General features: G+C 40.6%; 1 protein-coding gene across 3 annotated transcripts; it reads right to left on the bottom strand.

Moving 5' to 3' along the window:
• Positions 1-243: 243 nt before the first annotated feature.
• crtc1b (CREB regulated transcription coactivator 1b) lies at positions 244-20,596 on the bottom strand. Of its 3 annotated transcripts, none has more exons than XM_050054475.1 (14): positions 20,447-20,596; positions 18,485-18,601; positions 17,874-18,001; positions 16,790-16,849; positions 16,415-16,509; positions 15,508-15,578; positions 15,362-15,405; positions 13,883-14,106; positions 13,034-13,185; positions 12,606-12,848; positions 11,910-11,996; positions 8,783-8,869; positions 8,520-8,694; positions 244-6,676 (listed from the first exon to the last, which is right to left on the bottom strand). In XM_050054475.1, the coding sequence occupies exons 1-14, from the start codon at positions 20,570-20,572 to the stop codon at positions 6,465-6,467; spliced, it is 1,821 nt and encodes a 606-aa protein (XP_049910432.1). In that variant the 5' UTR covers positions 20,573-20,596; the 3' UTR covers positions 244-6,464. The 3 variants fall into 3 exon arrangements, with proteins under 3 accessions (XP_049910432.1, XP_049910431.1, XP_049910433.1); XM_050054474.1 differs by having other exon boundaries at positions 15,508-15,593; XM_050054476.1 differs by lacking the exon at positions 11,910-11,996 and having other exon boundaries at positions 15,508-15,593.
• Positions 20,597-21,351: the final 755 nt, after the last annotated feature.

Below are 21,351 nucleotides of genomic sequence, written 5' to 3' on the forward strand. Positions count from 1 at the left end.
CCCTCTGCTTGCTTTGAATTTCGCTCCTGTGTGGCTGTACCCTTACAGCTGCTTTAAGCTAACCTTGTTAGCAGACCTGTGACAACTGAAAAAGGCTTCTAATACGTTCGTCAGACGATTTGTTAATTTTTGTGTGTGAATAGTGTGAGCCTGAATGAAAGTCCATCAAAATTAAAACATGTCTCATAACTCTTCTCCAGTACAACACAACTAAACCATAGATGTATTAAGAGACCTGGATACAGTGTTGAAGGTGGGATCCTGTTTATTCCTATGAAAGTTGCTCAGTGGTGCATGAAGCAAAGAAAAATCTGTTTCTGCAGTATGAAACTACTTCTGCATCATTGGGCCCAAAGAGCAAGTGTACTAGAGACTTCTGCTGGCTGGGCAGGCTACTTCTGGTTTAGTGCTCTACTAACTTAAATGGGAATAAAAATATTTAATCTTGTGTCTCTGTAAGACTTTCCAAATGTTATCAACCAAATGGATTATATTAGATATCAGATTATAAATCTGATATTGGAACAAATCATTTTGCGGGGGCTGTGATTCGACAAAAAATGTATCCACTGATTTACAGATGTCTCTTTCCCATTGTAAGTCAATGGGTCCAACTGCGTCATGTGAAAAACTCTGGAATTGTAGTTCCACTGTTTGGCCACTATGACAACTGGCTTTAAATCCCATCACAACGACTAAATGTTTTTTTACAATCTCACCTGCGAGAACAGTTGTCTGACATATTTAAATTTTGATGGAATCACATTCTTGTCCAAAACATGGAACCTGCATTTTTTAGAGTTGCAGCTAATTTCATGAAGTCAGACTGTACAGTACTCTTGGTAGTAGCAGTTAGTGTAGTCAAGATGCAGACTGCTTCACTTGAGCAGGCCTACTATTGAGGTTGCAACTAAGTAGGCCTACTATCTAGTACTATCTCGCTCAAACTCGATGCGATATTTCATATGGGGGGAAAAATGACCGACAAAGAAATACATTCGGAGTGCCGTTCCTTTCCAACACGAGAGCGCAAGCTGCACTGGAGTAAGCCCTTTCTAGTTTTGCATCCCCTAAAATCTTCACAGATAAAAAACAAGACAAGCCAAAATATAGTTTACAAAGGAAAATAGAGAATTCATCTTTTCTTTGACATGAAAATATCTCCGGACTATACATCTGGAGTGAAACAGTCAGCATTCACATCGGGCAGAACAGTCCCTGCTCAAAAGCCAGGAAGTCACAAATAAAGTGCGAAGCAACTAGTGGACTAAACATTGCACAAAAAACAAAGAAAGAAACAAAAAAACAAAACAAGAATTACACTTTACACAGTCCAAAACCTGACATGATAGGCAAAGACAACATAAAACAATCATATCTGATGTCTTTAAACACACTCAGCACAGCTAGATCAAACTCCTGTACATAACATGGGATAAGAATCAGCTCAATGTGTCTATCATGTCATGCAGTTGACTGCGTAATGCAGAAGCTTCAGAAGATTCAAGTCCACGTATGCATACGATCAGTGCACGTGCCAATCTGCAAACTCTGCGAGACAGAACCTGCGTCTGTTTTCTCAAGAAAGCCAAAAGGGTTGTGCTGATGGAGAGGAGGGGGCCGGGTCGACTGCGGGTTCTTTTTTTTTTAAGTACGAGAATCGACTGTTTACACTTGTACACTGTGTAAATGTGTATGCTGTGAGATGCTACGGTAGGAAGAGAGAGACTGAGTGATTCCTCTGAGGAGAAGAAGGGGCGACTGAAGAGCAGAGAGTAGAAGAAGAGGTCCGACTGTGACGGGACCAATAACTCCAAACGTCATTTGGCAAACAGGCTAAAACTAGGACAGTGCCACAGAAAATACATTCTCTTATCATTCGTGAAGTAGCATTATACAGAGATGGAGGTAACAGAGTCACTTAACAGGAGTTAACTGTCGCACAGTTGGAGAAACCCATACATGCATCCCTTTAGACTTTGTGATAGCGTTATGTTACACAAATCAAACCTGCGCAGCTATAGAAGGCCTTCATTTAGAGGTTTTGACTGTCAGTTTTAGTCATGCATTTTGTTTCAGCTATAGCGTATGTACAAGGTCAGTGTGAAGGACTAGTATTCAGCAGGATGACAGGAAGGAAGTGACGGGGGGAGAAAAGCTCAAATCACTGGCATTACTTGAAATGCAACAGGGAAGTTTGGGCTCAAACACTTACTTTGTTTTGGAATAAAACCTTTGGAAACATGTTTTCTGTAGAGAAGGAGTTCTTTACATTTTGTTTCAGTGACTTAAAGGAAAAATCCAACAAATAGAAACAGCTTCTTGGAAAGTGTCGTGCATTTCTGGGCCTTTTTTTAGCAGTTTATTTTTCTTCTCCTGTACATGACTGGCCTATTATACATTTAGATATTTTCAGAAACTGTGGTGAGATGTTTCACTGACATTAACAGTAAATCAGGTTTGGCGTCAGGGTTACAGAGAATTGCAGCAGTTTTGAATTGATGTTTAACAGTCACACTAGAAGAGATGTGTTAAGGTGGAGAGGAAGTCCGGAAAGACGGAGGAAATTATCGACCGAGGTATGGCAGGGTGAGAAGTTTACAGTGAAAGGAAGAAATGTCACTTCATGTCAAAGTAAAGCTGGATTTATGCTTATTACTCTGGCGTGAACAAAAAAAATTCAGCGTACGATTTCACTCGTTGATTGTCATAGCACCACTGCAACACTCAAACTCATCCAGGTTTCTTTTTAGTCCCTTTTCTAAAACAAAATGACGATGTTGATCTTAATCTTAAATTAAAATTTGTCCACCGACTCAAAAGGAGACGATAACTGAGCTGGGCATTCATTGTTGACAAGGTTGGGTAGTAACGTCATCAGAAGAAACCATAATCAGCCCAGACAGTATTTGTTACACTGTCAGTAACAACTTTACGTCTTTAAATTATGGCAATTTTAAAATTGTTAAACCATTTCATGATGACCAATGATCTATGTAGTTTTGAATAGCGCGTCTGACATGCTGGGTTTCTTAGTCAAGTGCTCTACTTTGTGGCGGTGATCAATAAGGGGATTTGATTTGAGAAATTGTAAATGCTAAATATGAAAAATACATTTTATTTGTATTGAAAATGTTTTTTCATGTTCAAAGAGAAAAAAAGAATATTTGTGGAAATCCAATTTTGTGGCTGCAACCATTTTTTTTTAAAGTATAAGTTGAAATATTTATATTGTTTATTATATTTATTATTTAATTTAATTTAATTTAATTATTATTTTATTATTTCATTTTTATATTATAATTTAAATAAATATGAAAAATACATTTTATTTGTATTGAAAATGTTTTGAGATGTTCAAAGAGAAAAAAAGAATATTTGTGGAACTCAAATTGGAATTTTGTGGCTGCAACCATCTTTTTTTTTAAAGAATAAATTGAAATATTTTTTATTGTTTATTCTAGTTATTATTTAATTAAATTTATTATTTAATTTAATTATTATTTTATTATTTAATTTTCTGTATTTTAATTTAAAATTAAAGTAATCCAAAAGTATACAGATTACTTTGTTTTGTAATCTAATTTATTGCCATTAATCACAAAAATTGCCATGCAAGTTGTATTCAGTATCTCTGACTAGATCTTTAAGTAATTTGCCTCAACCCTGATTATTTATATAAAGCTTTGTCATTTATTTTGCAAAAGAGTAATGCACCTGCAAAGCCCTGAAAGACTATTAGATTAGAATATTAAAGAATATTAGATTAGATAAAATAAAATAAAAAATATTATGATAATAACAATTAATTCCAATCTTTTAGTAATTCGGAGACTACTACTTTGTTTTCCACTACTGTAAAGGGCCTTGCCGGATCACAATATAATTTTTTTTAGTGTTATTGAAAAGGAGACGATCCTCTCTTTAAATTACTTAAAGCTGTCTTCATTAATCATCTCTACCAACATGAATAACATGTTGAAAACAACCGCCCAAAACTGACCATTCGCACTTCTTTATCTCTGTAGCTCTGCTGTGTATATTTTCTTTTCTTTTTTTTTAGCCACACCATTTTAGAAGCAGAACTCCAGCTCAACTCCTTGAACGTGTTGAAACAATAAAAAAAAAATCAGAGGTGGATTTTTCCTTTAAGGGTTGTTTTTTTTCTTGACTTATTTGCATAGGAATCACAGATCTGTTAAAGGCAAACAAAACCTTTGATGGAGGATTACAGCAGACGATAAACACTTCAACTGAAACAAATTGTACAACTGTGGAGGTGTGTAGTAACCAAACGTGATTCCTTTTCGGGGAGGGGGGAGGTTGGAAAATCTTCCCAACAGCGCTTTAGGTGAGTAAATGATTAGCACGTCTGTACATGAACATTACAATATACCAAACATGATCCCACAGACCTACACAGACCTCTCAGGGAAACTCTGACAAAAGGCCAAAGGCAGATTGAAATTTTTGACACAATGTGTTTGACACATTTTTTTGGCAGAGGAGATTGCGTCGTAGATGTAGTCAGAGATGATATCAATATGTACATTTTTCAGATGAAACTTGTGTAAACATTTTTCGGTAAACAATTCTTTTTTAGAGTCTACTACATCCCTGATTGTTTGTGTGACTGTTTCGGTAGTTTTGTAACACTGAATGGAATGGGGCCGACCTCAGTGCTGTCGGAACAGTTGCATACGATACTAAATACATGTATAAATACACTCTTTCTTAAACAGACCCTTTATGTACTTCATCCAGTTTACTCCTCGGAGTAAACAGACGTTCTGCAATAAAAAATATCCTCATATTCATAATCTCTGAAATTGCAACTTTGCATCTTATGAAAACAACCATTCCATACTGTTAAATATCCAACAATTGACCATTAACATCTTTCAACCCTCTTCTTTGCATGGTACTTTTGTTATTGATGACCTCTGTGGCAGAGGCCATTAGCGTTTTTGTTAGAGCTTCCCTGCCAAGGAGCAAAAAGCCTCCCCATAATTGCACTCCTTCTCAAACACTTCGAACCCGTCCTTTGACTCTTTTTTTTTTGTTGTTTTTTTTTTTGCCCCACTTTAAAAAACATCAACAATTTGGCTATAAACTGTACCGATACAAAATACAGTACATTGATTTGTCAAACCTTACACAACATAACCACAAATATCACTGACCAAAAGTTAAGTTCCTCTCAAATACAAGAAAATGTTACAATAAGTTACGAAAATACGTTGTCACATCAGACACTTAAGTAGAACAGTAGAATACTCATGTAAGGCAAAATCAGGTGATTTCACAGTGACGACTTAAAAAGATTTAAGATTTTAGTGTTTAAAAACAGACGGCTTCCTTCACCGAAAAGAAGTTCAGTCTGGATATATATCATATATATATGTGTATATATATATATATATATTGGCTTTTCACTGGCAGAAAATTAATTTGGACGTGTTTTTCTTGCTTTCTAGTTAAATAGAAATACCTGATGATTTTCTCAGAAAAAGTTAATTCAAGTGGCGTAAAACCAACCCATTTCTGGAGCACGCAGCATTTTCTGGAGCTGTGCTAAAAAATACGATATTTAGATTTGACCGTTGGGCTGCAGCATGGCAACGTCTACCACATCCTACATCAGAGAATGGCACATCGAACACCAAAGAGCAACTATGGGGAGGTTTTGCACTCCTTCATTAACCAAGTAGCTTAACAAACACATATATAAATATGTTAGTAATTAATAAATAGACACAAATTACATCAGTGCAATTGTACACTATGCCTACAGAGAGCATTTTGGCATCAAATTTAAATTATGAAATGGAATATAAAATCTTTAACTAAATAAATAAATAGAACATGTAAATACACAAAGCATCAAAACATACAGTACATGATGAAAATAACATTTGGTTCTCAAAAATAAAGCTTTGAGTGTGAAATAGAAAGCCGTTACGGCATGATGGGAAAACCGATTCATTTGATTGCAGGGTACAAGCAAACCGGCTGTGGTGTTTTTCTGTTTGTTTTTTATACAGCCGTGAGAACGGGTACGGTTTAGCCCAATGTCCTAGCAGCTTCCTGCTACGAGCAAATATCAACAAAACAAATATTAAAGTGGATATGAAAAGAAAAAAAACCAAACATAGTCAAATGTGCGTTTTTGGAATATATGTGGCATGTAATGGTACACTGTAAACACAGCAGGCTAGCGAAAGCGCTGAGCGACGAATCTCATTCAAAACGACAGCGAGGCCATTCCCTGGCAAGCCACTGGATGTCTTTTTCCCTGTTGTCTTTTGGTGGCGCATCGTTTCAAAGGGCTTCACGGAGTCGAGGGCGAGGTCGGACAGCTGGACGGCCATGCAACGAGGGAGAGGGTTCATCCGGCCCTTTGTTTCTCTCCATCCACGAGTTAGTGTGTTTTTTTTCTTCTTGTTCTCGGCCAGCTTCTCCCATTACAGCCTGTCCATCCTGAACGTGTCCTCGGTGGCGGGGTCGGCGAGCACCATGTCGGGGTCGTTGAGCATGTGCAGTCCGTCCAGGGTGAGTGGGTCGATCTTCAGCTCGTCCAGAGGGAACTGAGAGTCTGCGTCGAAGCTGACGTCACCAACGCCCGCCAGAGAGTTGGTGAGCTCTTTGGAGAGGCTCGGCGGAGACTCCCCTGTGACTGAGATACGTGACATCAGAGAAAGAAGTGGGTGCTGACGTTTGAGAAAGACAAGGTGGGTTTGGCAAATATGGGGACATTTTTACACAGGTTCAAACTACATTTAAGAAGGTATTTTGGATTTCTTTAACTTGCAACTGTAACTTGAAACTACGTCCGTGCATTATATACTGGTTATATTTGTATAACCCATAAATATTTTCATTATTTTAAATCATGTACACTTTAGTGTTTATACTTCAGTTTTATATTTGTTAATCATCTTGTGGTTAAATAATTTTTTTAATCTCTTACGTGTATTACACATTCTCATTTCTGTTTTTAAGGAAGTCTTTGGACACAGATGATGATTTGGGTTAAATTAAAAAAGATTTCTTCCAGAAGGGTCTCTCTGACAGAAAGCCCTGAGGGTTAACTTACTCCGTGTACTCTTTTTTGTGTGTGTTAGTGGAGTCAGCTTAAGTAAACTTTACTACACTTATTATCTATGTGTTGTTTATATCTTTTATGGCCAAAAGCAAAAAGAAAGGGTTGGCAGCTTCTTCTGTAACAGGAAGTGTTAGATGGGCACATAATATCGATCACAGGCGCCTGAATCACATCGAATTGAGACGGTATCCAGGTAGACGGTGCATTATAGGCAAATATCATATCGTTGTCGATATAATATTGTATTCTGATCAAACTGGTGATTTACACCCCCTATCTGTAAGCTGTGATTAATGTTTAAAATGAAAAGTTTGAGCTGCATTTTTACTGTTTGCCTCCTTTTTTCCTCCAAATTAATCTGACCAACCCAGGTATATGTTTTCAACCTCTAAGACTGTTTCATAAACTACAGACACAGAAGGTAAGCAATGTACTGCTGTGAAGGGGGGGCAGCAAAACGTATTTTAGCCTCCTAAAAAAAATCTAAATCAGTTTAATACTATATTTAGAATATTTTAGTAAGTCGTAGTAGTTTGTGTTATTGAGTAGATTTGATGTTTTAGGGAAAGTTCGGATCCACACACACAATAACACAAACTAACTATCCATCCATTTTTGTGACCGCTTATCCTCTTGAGGGTCGCAGGGGCTGGAGCTTATCCCAGCTGGCGGGGTACACCCTGGACAGGTCACCGACTATCACAGGGCTGACACATAGAGACAGACAACCATTCACACTCACATTCACACCTACGGGCAATTTAGAGTCACCAATTAACCTGCATGTCTTTGGACTGTGGGAGGAAGCTGGAGTACCTGGAGAAAACCCACGCTGACACAGGGAGAACATGCAAACTCCGCACAGAAGGGCTCCCTCCTGGGATTGAACCAGGAACCCTCTTGCTGTAAGGCGACAGTGCTAACCACTACACCACGTCCACAAACTAACTAAAATATTATAAATATAACAAACGCTTAACCTGAAGATGATTTTTTAGGTAGCTAAAATGTGTTTTGCTGCAGCCCCGGTCCACAGCAGTACATTGCTTAGCTTCCATGTCGGTACTCCCGTGTCGGCTGCTTCTCCAAACTGGAGGTGTGCCGACTGCCATCTACAAACAACCCCACATCAAAAAATACTAACTATTCCTTCAAGTTTTTGAACATAAAACTAGCAACAGAAAATGACAGGCAGCTTGTGCTTGAATAAGAGGGTAGAGGCTAATTTCATCCTGGGTTGAAATTACTCAGATGTATAAACCCCAACAACGTGTTTGATCCAGCAAAAGCAAAGACATGTAATCTGGTAAAAGCATCTTAACTGCTTCAAACAAATCAGTGGAAACCACAGACAGCTGTGTGTGAATGAGCCCGTGTGATCGTGGTTTATCTGATGGACTCGTGGTGATGCTACCTGTTAGGATGATGTTGGGGATGTTGCCGTGGCTACTGTAGCCAAGCTGCTGCGAGTCCTGTAGGCTGCTCCCGGTGAGGCCCATCATGGCCGCCTGTGTGTAGTTGAGGGTGGAGCACTGGTTGTAAAGGCTGGTGGAGCTGATGGGGTTCTCGATCATGTTGAACTGCTCCAGCTAAAAAGCACAGAATTAAAATAGTCAGAGACGATCTGAAGGAAACGTTTCTGTCATTTCTGCTTGTTGTTTGTGCGCTCCGTGTCACCTGATGAGAGAGCGCATTGGTCTGCCTCAAAGCCAACTGCTGATCATAGAAGGAGTCGCCAAATATACTGCCCACCACGGGAATGTGCTGGAGGAAGAGAGGTAAGCCACAAAATTCAGAACAAATGTCGAGGAAGCAGCTGTAACTAAAACACAGAGACAGAATTAGCCAGAGAGGCGAGTTATCTGGGCCCACAGACATTTCAGCGATGGGGTAACAGAAAATACAAGCAAAACACAAAGTCACACAACTGTCGTACTGAGCAGCGACCAAAGCAAATGGTTTTCATGACCAGGGCTGTCGCGGTTCAGAGACAAAAAGAGGAGCCTAATGAAACACTAGAAAAATTAAAAAGTGATGGTTTGTATATTATTCGAATTAAACACACACCTAATTGTTTTAAAATGAGAAAAACAAAAGCCAAAATCATGAAATGGAAATATGAACATGTGGTTGTGTGTCCCGTCCCTGTGGACGAGGCACACAACAGTGATGTGTTGACCGCGGCAGCTCTGTTCACTGTGACACAAACACAAATCAACTTGTTAAAGGGAAATTCTGGTATTTGTCCACCCGAGTGTTATTCTGATATTTTTGTCCTTTATCGGTCACAGTAACACTTAACACACCACCTCTGCTGTGGAGCAGGCTTACTGCGGTAGTCTGAGGTACATGGTGTTGGAGCATACACCAAGTAGACACTGATTACTTGTCCACTGCCCACGCCATCGATTTGCCTTTTTTAAATAGAAATAAAACTCATGTATGTCATTTTTGCTTCTAAGTGCACACGTTTATCAAATGAAAAAACTTGAATTTGTTAAATACTAAGCCTGTTTTTAATACTTAGCAGGATGACAGGCGCTACAATTATAAACTCAAAGTGTCTGCAGCCCCAAAAGAAAAGCAGGCGCTGCCGCAGCTACACCTGTTACTGTTCTGTTTTGTTCATAGTAACAGGAAGCTCAAAAAATCTAACGTTACAGATTAAAGAAGGCACCCTACAGATATTCAGCGTCATCGACATGCATCTTTTCTTCTAAAATGTCTAGTGTAATCTGCTGTTGTCCTTGAGTTTATTCATCAATTGGAAAATTTCTTCCCCGTGGTATTCCTACAGTGGAGATTTGATAAATATGGACTTCAGTCTTACAGAAATCCTCTCAAATACATGTTTCTGAGTAACTGCTGTACCAAACTGCACAGAGTATCCACAGTAGGTGGGTCAACCTGCAGCCCAACCCACATCCCTGCTGGTTTGGATCCACTCTGCTCTGCATTTCACGATTTATGAACCTGCCTCCTGTGTTAACTTTGAGTTCAAATACAAGGTGTTTGAGATTATTTCTTATGATGACTTTTTTTGGAAAATCAAAGAAGCTCAAACAGTCGGTGAGTCAGTGTTTCCTGTGTCTCAACAGCAGGAGTGGAGAGTAAAATGTCACTTTCCAGGTCGTTACGATTGACAAAAAGTATGAGAACACTGTAAAGGCTGACACATACTAGAATTTCCCTTAAAAAGATTGCAATGAAAAAACCACCAACACTGTGTGATTGGCTTTTTTTGTAGTGGAGTCCCAGTCTAACCATTCATAATATTAGCCTTTTAGTGACTGATTCACCAGAGGTGACTTGATCAGTGCACGAAAGCCCAGAATTTAGATGGGTTTATATTCGACCTGTACCTTTAAAAATGTACTTTCTCCCCTCTTTGTTTTCCTTCTTACATACCATAAACTTGGAGCGACCTGGTTCTCACTTTAAAGGTTCCCTGTGCTGAGCCGTTGACCTCTACAGACCTGTTTCTCTATTAGTTTGGTCCTTGTTTTATTTACCTCCTGCATCAGGGCAAACATGCAGGGATCTGATGCGATGCACTTTGCTGCCAAAGGCTTCACAGTATTTTATTTATCTGCAGTTGGCAGTAACATGCCAAGATTATGCAGCAAGGCACCAACAGAAGACAGTGAAGGAGAACACTGCTGGCTACACATGGAGGTCAGCAATGTTGGGATTAAAATACTTAGAAATCTACGTTGTAAATCTTTTATGAGGAGGGAAATGTATCCAACATGTTTGTCGGAGCGCACAGAAATACACATGTTTTTCTGAGTAGCACTGAGTGTAAAGACAACTTTTGTTAGTTTATAAGAAAACTCTGTAGAGCACATGTAACTAAATATCCTCTTTAATAACCTAAAATATATTCTGATGTCAATTTTTATTTCAACATTGCCACTGGTAACTTTCCACTTTTCTGCTTTTGACAAAGTAATTGCTTTTCTTGATGTGGCCTTTTGCCATGAAGCAGCCTTGCACCTTAAAAAACCCACTAAACACATAAAATGTATTAATAAAACACATGCACGCTGTCTTTGCCGTTCTGCCACATGTTTTACAGAAGTCGGGATAAAGCTCTGAGGACTTTCCCCCAGTGGAGAGAGTGATATGTTTTGTTTGTGTGTATCGAGCTGCAGATGTAAACTGAGTTTGGCTCTGTGCTCCAACTAGCAGCCAGGGAGTTTTAGACTCACAAAAGACAAACGGCTAATGTCACCATTAAGTCTGACTGATGATAATGAAGTCTCACAGTAACAAAGTAATATGGCAGTTAATGGGCAGGAGCTTATTACCAATCTGTCAAGAAAATGTGCTGCAGCACAGTTGAAAATGTAAACAATATACAGCTAGTACACTTCATAGTTTTGAGTGCTGTTGAAGGCCATTTAGAAATATTATTTTCTCTCTCAGCGTAGCACAGACTTTATTATTGGTCTATTTGTCTATTCGTAAGAAGAAACAAAACAGGCAAACAATCTCAGACCCCATATCATGACACTACTGCTCATCCATGTGAGAGAAGTATCTCAATCATGTGTGGTGGATACTAAAAAGACTTGATAACAACAGGTCAGGGCTTCCATCTATCAACTCTCGCCATGTTGTCATGCACACAGTGAACAGTGACAGTGGTGATGAAGGAATGAGTTATGCAGCTGTTGACACCATGAGTGGTTAACTGCTGATACAGAGGATGAAAAGCAGCCTAAACTCATCTACAATTAGCTTTCCCCCAGGCGCAAAGCCCTTCCCAAAACAGCAGCTAGCTCGGTGGGTGGGCCCTTACTTGAGGCGAGCCGCCGGGGGAGAAGCCTTGATTGGAGACTGGGGAGGTTGGAGACTGAGTGGCTGGTGAGCCAGTCTGATTGCGGTACTGTTGGAGGGAAGAGGGTTAGCTAGCACTAAGCGTCAACGCCTGTCACACACAAATCTCAAAGGACGGGATGTGAGAGGGCATCAGCTCATCATGTACAGTGTGTGTACAGGTGGGACATGTTACCAATCGCCACCAGATAAACCATGAGACAACTCTGTGGCTGGCCAGTTTGTCTTCACTTCTGGAAAATGTGACTGTGGAATAGTAAGATCTGCTGGTCCTACTCTAGTTTAATGGTAAAGTGTATTTTTGTATTTTATCAGCTGATTTCTTGCAAATTCAATTAACAACATCCAAAAAAGCCTAACTCACAGAAAAGCTGAGAAAACGCCTTCCTTAGCAAAAACATGAATATAGCATGTGGTAGTCAGAGTAAAGATGTTTCTCCTAAGAAGGTGAGTTATTTTGTAAAAAGCCCAGTAGCATAAAAAGGATGTGAAGATCACTAACCAACTGGGATGTACTCTGTGTAGGTGAAGAACTTCCAGAACAATAGGGTGGCAAAATGAATAGAAGCTTAAGAATAAGCAGAATGATCCCAGTCATGTCATCAAATTAATCGTTATCTCTGCTTCCACTTTGTGACTGGACTTTCTGGTTTCTTACCGAGCCAATGCTGATGCTGGCGGTGGTCTGGCTCTGGCTGTCTGGGGAGGGGCTGCTGGCAGTGGCGGTGGTACCAGGGGAAGCCAGTGTTGGTAAGGTGATGAGCTGGATGCCCTGTGGCAGAGCCTGCTGCTGCTTCTGGAGGTCGCTGAGCAGCTGAGCCTGGGCCTGGGCCGTCAGCTGGTTGAACAGGGGGTACTGGGAGAGCTGCTGCTCCAGGGTCAGTGACTCTGTTGGCAAGGCCTGAGGAAAGACGCGCAAAATGTGATATGTGCTGAATTAACTGGTTGTTGTGAGTGTAATTTCAGCTCCTCACTTTCCTGGTGTCAGGCTGCTTTAGCATGTAGTTTGTTCATGTTACAGTGGAGTGCAGCGAACACAAACAGTGCAAACCTTAAGACCACGACCTTCAGACAGCTGAGCCTTACCTGTGTGATGTTAACAGGTGAGGAGAGGGTGGGTGAAAGCTGCTGTGGGGACTGTTGAAGATGGAGGTCCGAGGTGAGAGTGAGCGGCACAACGGGGGGCTGCCGGCGCTGTGCTGTGACAGTCATGGTGGGCTGAGAGGAGGTGGGGATCCCTGGCAGAAAAAACAGAGTACACATTAGGTATTATTGTCACGTATTTTTTTGAAGCCACCGGCATGAGACTTTGGCATTTGGCACCAAAGGTCATACTCTACTGGTGGATCAGGCAGCTGAGAAAGATGGCGACTGCGAGTGGTGGGGATAACGTTACAGGACTAGTAAAAAAAGAAAAAGCCTCTGCGCCTGTTTTGGAGAGTCTTGATAATAAAGGTTAGCCAGCCAACCCAGACAAGCTGCATGTATTCCCACATCATCTCTGCTCATCCCACTGATGTAGTGGTATACCTGTATCAGTTTGTGTCAGTTCCGTGTCACTAAGTCCTCCATCAAAAATCTACGGAAGATGGTTGCTTATTTCAGATTCATTCATTATTCTACTGGCCATATGTATTTAAACCCAGCAAGACTAAGTAGGTTAACTGCATATTCAACATACACACAGCACTGTGGGCTAGACAATGTCATACATGCATACATTTTTTACATAAATACCATCACATACCGTACACCCCAGTGAAATATCAGGAAGGTAGCCTGGTACCAATGTCACATAAACCACTTCTAGCTTTAATATCTTACACTTGGTGGCTGTTTTGAATAAGGAACATGCATTATGTTAATCATAATAAAACCTATTTTAACTGCAAGTTAATTGGACATTATACAATGTTCTCAAACTGTCGTCATTACCATGGCTGGCAGCGCTGATGCCCAGGTGGGTGAGGTTGGTGGTCAGGCTGCCCGTGCTGTTGGATGCGCTGAGGGAGGGGAAGGCCACGGTGTCCTCGGGGTCCAGTGGAGTGGACAGTGGAGGAGGGAACTGGATGTTGGTCAGATCAGGCAGCGAACCACCGGTGTTGTGTGCAGCTGGGAGCACGGACGGGTTCAACTCCTGGTCTGGTGATGGGAATATACTAAAAAAACACAGGTTCTATCAGACAGAAGAAAACCTTCTCTCTTATCACCCTACTTCTGACTACTACTCCCCAACACGTCTCTACCCGATCAGCACCCTTTGGGTTTTTCACTGGGATGTTTTCTTAATTGTGGTATTACAACATGACGACCCTTTCTATAGAACTCGAGGCAACATATTCAGTAAACTGGGCTGTCTATACGGTAGAAAGACACAAATACTTTAGAAATTAGTGCTACATGGCCAGAGAAAAAGGGCTGTGACATTTGCCTTTGCTCTATAGGTTAAAAATCTACAACTACCAGAATGCACTGCGCTGCACCGGACCAATAAACTCTCCTATTGGTGGGTGACATAATGCGAGCTTATGCGTTGTGAAACAAAAAACAATATGGCAGCCGGCTGGTGACAAAAGGACTTATCAGCTCTGGCTTCAATCAGCAGTGATGGAAATATGAAACCTGTGTGGATGTGCTGATTTTAGCTTCTTTGCTGGCAAGATGCAATGATGGGCTGCCAGAAAAAAAACTTCTGTCTCCAAGGGAGACATTCAAAATTACTTGTGACTAAGAAAGAGACTGAATAAGTTTTAAGAAAGACGTAAGCACCATAACATTTTCACTGGCCTTCATGCTGCTTTCTACCAACCTGTTTTAAGGACCCGTCTATGACGTTAAACATGACAACAAAACATACACAAACCAAGCATTAATTTTGGTGGAAAAGAGGCATGAGTTTCTGAAGACATCTGAGGCGAGAAACAGGCAATACAGTGGCATAATCGAGGTTGATATTTGATCAGCATTGTCTAGTTTTACAGCGTGACGGAAGTTTGGTCTGAGTTTGAGAGACAGAGACAGAGAGGGGGCGGGTCTCTCTCTTGATCTGCTTCTATACTCAAATGAAATGAACATACGAAAGTACAATGTGTAGTTCAAGCAACAGCCCTAAAGGCAGCAAAAAATCTGCTGGATGACGCATTTGAGCTGAGACATGAGCAGGGAGAGCTGGCTGCTGGTAAGATGGGAGGAAGTTTACAACAGCTAATTTACACATATAGCCAACAGTGTTATGATGCAAAGCTGGTTTAAAATCCCTTAGTATCCCTTAAATTCCCAGCATGTTTCCAGCATACCTAGCTGTCTTGTATCAGTGCACTTACAGCATGACTTATTTATGGCTGTGTGACTGACAGGCAGCTCTGCCCCTGTGGTGCCTCACTGTAGAGAATAATAAAACAATAAACCACTCACTTGATTCCCGGGACATCACATGTGTTGGGCTTTGATGAATCATCCTGAGGGGAATACACAACAACGTGCTGTAAATCTGATGTGGTTTACATGTATCATACATGAGAAGTGTGCACCTTGTTAGTCATCCCCTCTCCCATCAGTACCTTCTTGTCATCCCATAACTGTTTCTGCGCATCCTTGTCTGCATTCGACTCCGAGTTCTCCGTCCCAGGCACTGTTAGCAGCAGTACTAATTAGTGAAACAGCAAAACATAGTTGCTTTGCTATGACAAAACGAATAACAATACAAATCAGTGCAAGGAATGAGTCATCAATATCCGAGCCAGTCAAGCAGGAAATATAGTGCTGTGCACTAGATTCCCGAGTGTCTAAAAATAGCAAGGTGACCACCAGACAGATTGAGTGGATGCCAGCCAATCTTGGCTTCATTATACGAGAGCCTCACACATAAAAAGACATAATCCATGGATAATCAGTGAATTATTGATCCTCCTCTCTAGATAATCCTGACTCAGCTGCATTCAGAGGTGTTACTTCTCTACAGAGTCCCAGCATGCTGAGGCAGTTCTTTGCCCGGGATCAGTATCCATTTACTCCATATATACTCCATATATATTTCATTAAGAGTCTAGATCTACTTCTTTGTCACATCAACCCTTTTGTGTCATTTAAGGTTTGCTGCCCGACATTACTGCATCTGTGTTTCCTTGGTATTCATTTAGCAGTGGTGCGCCACCACAGCAAGGGATTTGCCACCACTGAAAGGGAAATGTGAAATCAAAATGAAGACTTATTGTCTAAAAGCAAAACAAAAAAAACCCAAGTCCATTGTGTTTTAAAGTAACTGTTATATTACGACTAAAATCATTTAAGCACTAGAACCTTGAAGAACTTGAGTCATAACATAGACGGACAAAAGGCAAATGTAGAATGGTCACTCAAAATCACCGCAGCTGCACACAAAAAAATTACAGAGGAAACACTGTAGAGTACATTGCACATTAATAAATAAAAGCGGCTCCATGTCTTTGTAAGTGGATCTTCCATTACCTCGTTTAGGCTGCAGCTCCTGTGATCCCCCTGCAAACACCTCCTGGGGCTTCGGATTCATGGCGCTCTGGTGTAAGGCAGAGTCCGAATTTGTCCTGGATGTGTTAGAAAGATGAGAGGTCAGCAAAATCACTGCCAAATCCCCAATACTGGCAGAGAGACACATTCCACAGCAACATATTCATCAAGAACCACATTCTGTTACAGATCTTTATATGCCATCATGCGGCCAAAGATGTGGCCTTCTTTGTGTTGGCTGAGTCTGTAAATGTTGCACCAACACAGCAGCAGAGGCATGTAAATGAATTTTTGTAACTGAGCTGTTATGTGTCTTGGCTGTCACTTTGGCAAATGGACAAGGGGGAGGTGGCTTACCTTCTCCAGCTTGTGTCTGGCGGTGGGGAGAGGTAAACTGAGCTGTAAGGACAGCTGTCAATGTGAATTTAGTTAAGGCAAATAAAGCAGAGGGAATGAAAAGTGGATCTCAGCTAATCCATAGTTTCATGTCCATTGGCTCATTCCACCTAATAGACCTGATACATAATGAACGCCCACACACACATAAGTGTTATTGGGATCCCATTACTTTGGAAAAGGCTTCAGTCACTGTCTTGTTGTCTAATATATTTCTAAGAATAATCTTGTCAACAGGAGTGTAACAATTCGCTGTAATGCGTTGTATAATTCAATATCAGGCTCTCAATCCATGTGGTGAAACAAACAAGTCACCTCACCTTTTGTTCAAATTCTGTTGAACAATGAAGAGCTACGGTTTATGATTTCTCCTTTTCCTATCACCACATCTGGCGGCTTTTGTTATGTGTTATCCCTAAATATAACACTGAGAAACCACTGTATGTTAATCAGGCAAATCTGCACTGCATCACCCAGGTCAGGTCTCGATTGCTTGTTTTTTTTTAATTCATTCATTAAAACCTATTTGGGACATGACTTGTTTTAGTTTAAGGATGTATTTAGTGTAATACGTTATAATTACAGACTATGTTTTGATAGGTAAAAGTGTATTTTTGTTACTGACTGCTAGCGTAAGCATGCTAGTCTTATAAGCCCAGCCTGTATATCACTGGCAAACATAGATGAAAAACTAGAGATGAAGGAGCCTCCCATATAAGTAAGATCCCCAAATATGACTTCAAGTTCATATGACAACTGTCGTTCTAAAGAAATGTCATTGTATATCTGGCAGTGACCACTTTGGGTTCCCAGTAAATTAAAGCAAAGCTAGAGAAGGAGCTGTAAATCAGATGAAAACTGCATTGACACTGTTCAAACTTACTCAAAATGTTGTGTCTCTACACGTCAACTTAAATTACAACAGCCTGAAGGTGCAAGTCTTCAGAACGATGTTCAAGCAGCCGCTGAAGCCTCAAAGCAATAATGAACACAGTCAAAACATCCTCAACACCACATGCTTCCAAAACAAATCAACAAAAAGGATATCTGGCGTCCATGTTTGTCAACTGACAGCGGCCGGCGGTGAGGAGATGTGATGCGGTTCCGGTCACGGTAAACACGCTCCACCAGCCCGTGGTGCCTGGTTGTCCGGCTGGTATCCAGCACAGAGTTCTAGAGTGAACACAGTGAGTGAATGAGGCCAGCAAGACAGCCTATCACACAACAACACTACCTCTTAGGATCATGTCTTAGGATTAATGGTGCAAATGTGTTCATTTCAAAATGAGTCAAGCCATGGGCCCCCCATACTGATGCTCGAGTTGGCAAATGTATTTAAAGATGGAAAGCCATGACAAGCAATGGTATACTTTAAAATTTAGAAACCAAATTACACTGCAGGGTAGAACTGGTTTCTGGCTTCCTTTCGCCCCTGAACCGTGATAAAAACCTGGTCGGACTATGCAGCTCTGACCAGCAGCTTTACTGCCATCATAGCCTAGGCTGAGCCTGCAGACTTCTCTGTTTTGAGCCAATCTTTCACCAATACTACAGATAACTGCAACCTTTGTATGTCCAATATTATCGCCAACAGCTAAGAAAGGTACACTGATCGAGAACAAACCATTTACCAGCCGAGAGAGGCTAAGGGCTCACCTGAAAAGGCAGGTCAATGTTGCCATTTCCAATCTGATTGACATTGGGCAGTGAGCCTCCATAGTACTGTCCACGATTCTGCCCTAGTTGCAAATACTGGGTCTTCTGTAACTGCAACTGTGCAAAGTAAAATTGCATGAAAGCATGAGTGAATGATTGATCTGATTCACAAATAAAGTGATGCTAAAAATGAATGATGCCTGCCAGTCCACAGTGGTGAGATGAAATATTAATGAGTCCATTAATTGACAGATGAAACATGATGAGACAGGCAGATTGGCTGTTTTGTGAACAATCAAGAGGCAGACAACATCTTTCATAGCGAAGAAAAAAAGATCACATCAGCTGATGTGAATGACACCTGACTGACAGCTGGTGTGATCACAGTCTTTCCATGTAACACACCTGGTGATTACATTAGCCACGTGTCTTAACACAAAACCAGTCACAAAAGTCATGTATGTAATTACAAAAACACTGTGATGGACGTCCTCTTTTACCAGTAATGAAGTTGATAATGATCTGAACAAATGCAATGGATTGGTGTTGGAATGGAAACACAAAGAAATCTGGCAGAGACCACAAAACTGACTAGTTAATTTCGGGTTTTTTTCCCTGTGGTAAATGACAGTACAGCTCAGGTTTACACTGATGCAGCATGTAGTAAATGGGCATCATTTCCAGCAATCAGGCCAAAATTAGCCCAAATGTTTCCTGGCAATGAGACGTTCCCTCTCTTGTGGTTGAAGCAATTTGTTGGTTATTTGATTGCCAAAAAAAAATAATGGGCAACAATTCAGTTTTATGGATTAGTCATCTCCGTCATTTTGTAAGTCAAAAAAATCCAAATCCAAACACACTGATATTCCAGCTTCTAAAACATTTGCTGCTTTGTTCAGTTTCATATGATTTTATAACTGAATGCCTCATTGTTGGAAGATATTCAATTAGGTCAAGTTTCGTTGACTGTCATGGACATTTTTGACTATTTTCTGATACTTTATAGAGTAAACTGAGGCGGCAATTATATTGTTTTCATCCTCAATCAATCTGCTTATTTTCCTGAGTCTATAAAATGTCAGAAAATTGTGACAATCATCACAGAGCCCACAGTGATGTCTTTAAATTGCTTGTGTTGTCCAACAAACACAAAGGAATTCATTTTATTATTATATAAAACAAAAAAAGCAGCGCATTTGAGAAGCAGCAACCAAAACATTTGGCATTATTGCTTAATAAATTGATGATTTAATAAAAATGAATCATTAGTTGCAACCCTTGTGGTTAAGGGATATATTTACTGTTAATGGGAGAAAGTTGTCACAGTTATCTTGACTTAACATTACAGTTATAAATTAAACTACGACAGCTGCATTTATTTTCCACGAGTCTGATATTTGCTTATTGTAATAATAACAATAGCTAGCTCATATAGTTCAGAGCTAAAGTACTGGGGTAACGTTAATGTGGAGCTAATAATATCAGGGGGTAAATCACAGCTGGCTCTAACACAGAAGGCTGGTTAACATCTGATTGGCTAGCAAATGCTAACTTAGCCCTCTTAGAGACACTGCTTTAATTTATCTTCCAGTAGCTGACTTCCCTAACATCATGTTCTGCAGTTATTTACATGTCAGACGATTTGTTTGCTAACGAAATGACAGCAGTGACTGTCCAAAGCAGCCACACAGCACAGGTGCACATTATTCACAGCTACAGCTAACTAAGCTAAGCTAGTTAACGCTGCACGCGACTGTCCTGTTTTATCTAAATGACGCCGACATGGTTTCAAACACGCAGGGTGAAAGCCTAATTTGGTGGTGTTGAAGTGATGCAGCCGAGGACGTTTGTATTAACTTTAGCTACTTAGCATCCCAGCGCTCAAATTTATCTCCGCAGCGCTCGACAGCTGCCAAACAGCGATGCAACAAACTGTAAACAGCCGGGGTGTGCAGGTCTTACCCGCGCGGCTCTGGTGATGTTCAGGTCTTTCATCACTTCTTCAAACGCAGCGGTTTCCTCCGCCTGTTTCTGATTATGCAAAGCGATTTTTTCGCTAAATTTGCGAGGATTGTTAGAGGACGCCATCTTTCCCTCTTCTTCTCAATGGAATGTTACGTTACACACCACGCCGGGGCCTTCTGGTGTCGTCATCACGCACGGTCAGCGGCACGACTCTGGTGTGTTGATGTTCTGGACTTTTGCATCAGCTGGTGGCAGTGAGCCAGGGAGGGTGAGGAGGATAAGATGAGATTGCTTTTGACCCAAGATGCTTGAAGGATACAGTGGCATATACTCAACACGGTGCAAATATACTGTGCATATACACCAATCAGCCAAAATATTAAACCACTGACAGGTATGAACAATACTGACCATCTCGTTTCAATGTCATGCTCTACTGGGAAAGTCCTGGCATTCATGTGCGTGCCACATGAAGCACTTCATTCATCCAAACACCGCTGCGGACCTCGCTGTTTGAGATTAGTAGGACCTGATAAGTATAAAAAACTAAACATTGTCAACAATAATAAAGTGCCAATGTCTTCAAACTAGTACTTTCTGATTAACAATGTCCTAGCTTGTTACTGTTGCTAAAATTGGTAAAGTTTGTATGGCATATCAAACTACAAATGTTTTTAATCATAAATAAACAAGTTTCAACCATTAAATTTAATCAGGTTTTGTACCTTGTCCACTTTCGTGTTGGGGCCCACTGCAGACTGACTTGGCAGACATGGCTGCCATTTTGTTTTCACATGGATTAGTGTATTGTGGTTTTGCCTCCACTAGATGGCACAAAAAAGTGTCCACAAACGAGGACAACAGGTCTAAAGGAAGCAGAATGAAGTATAAAGTCCAGTAAA

This window comes from Epinephelus moara, chromosome 10, assembly GCF_006386435.1.
Source record: "Epinephelus moara isolate mb chromosome 10, YSFRI_EMoa_1.0, whole genome shotgun sequence".
Taxonomy (NCBI): Eukaryota; Metazoa; Chordata; class Actinopteri; order Perciformes; family Serranidae; genus Epinephelus; species Epinephelus moara.

Excerpts from the sequence above, each read along its gene's own strand:
- crtc1b (XM_050054474.1), bottom strand. The coding sequence starts at position 20,572 with ATGGCGTCCTCTAACAATCCTCGCAAATTTAGCGAAAAAATCGCTTTG. Across the intron at positions 18,002-18,484 it reads ACATTGACCTGCCTTTTCAG|AACTCTGTGCTGGATACCAG; the intron begins GTGAGCCCTTAG and ends TGTTCACTCTAG. Across the intron at positions 16,850-17,873 it reads GACAAACATGGACGCCAGAT|TGACAGCTGTCCTTACAGCT; the intron begins ATCCTTTTTGTT and ends CTAAATTCACAT.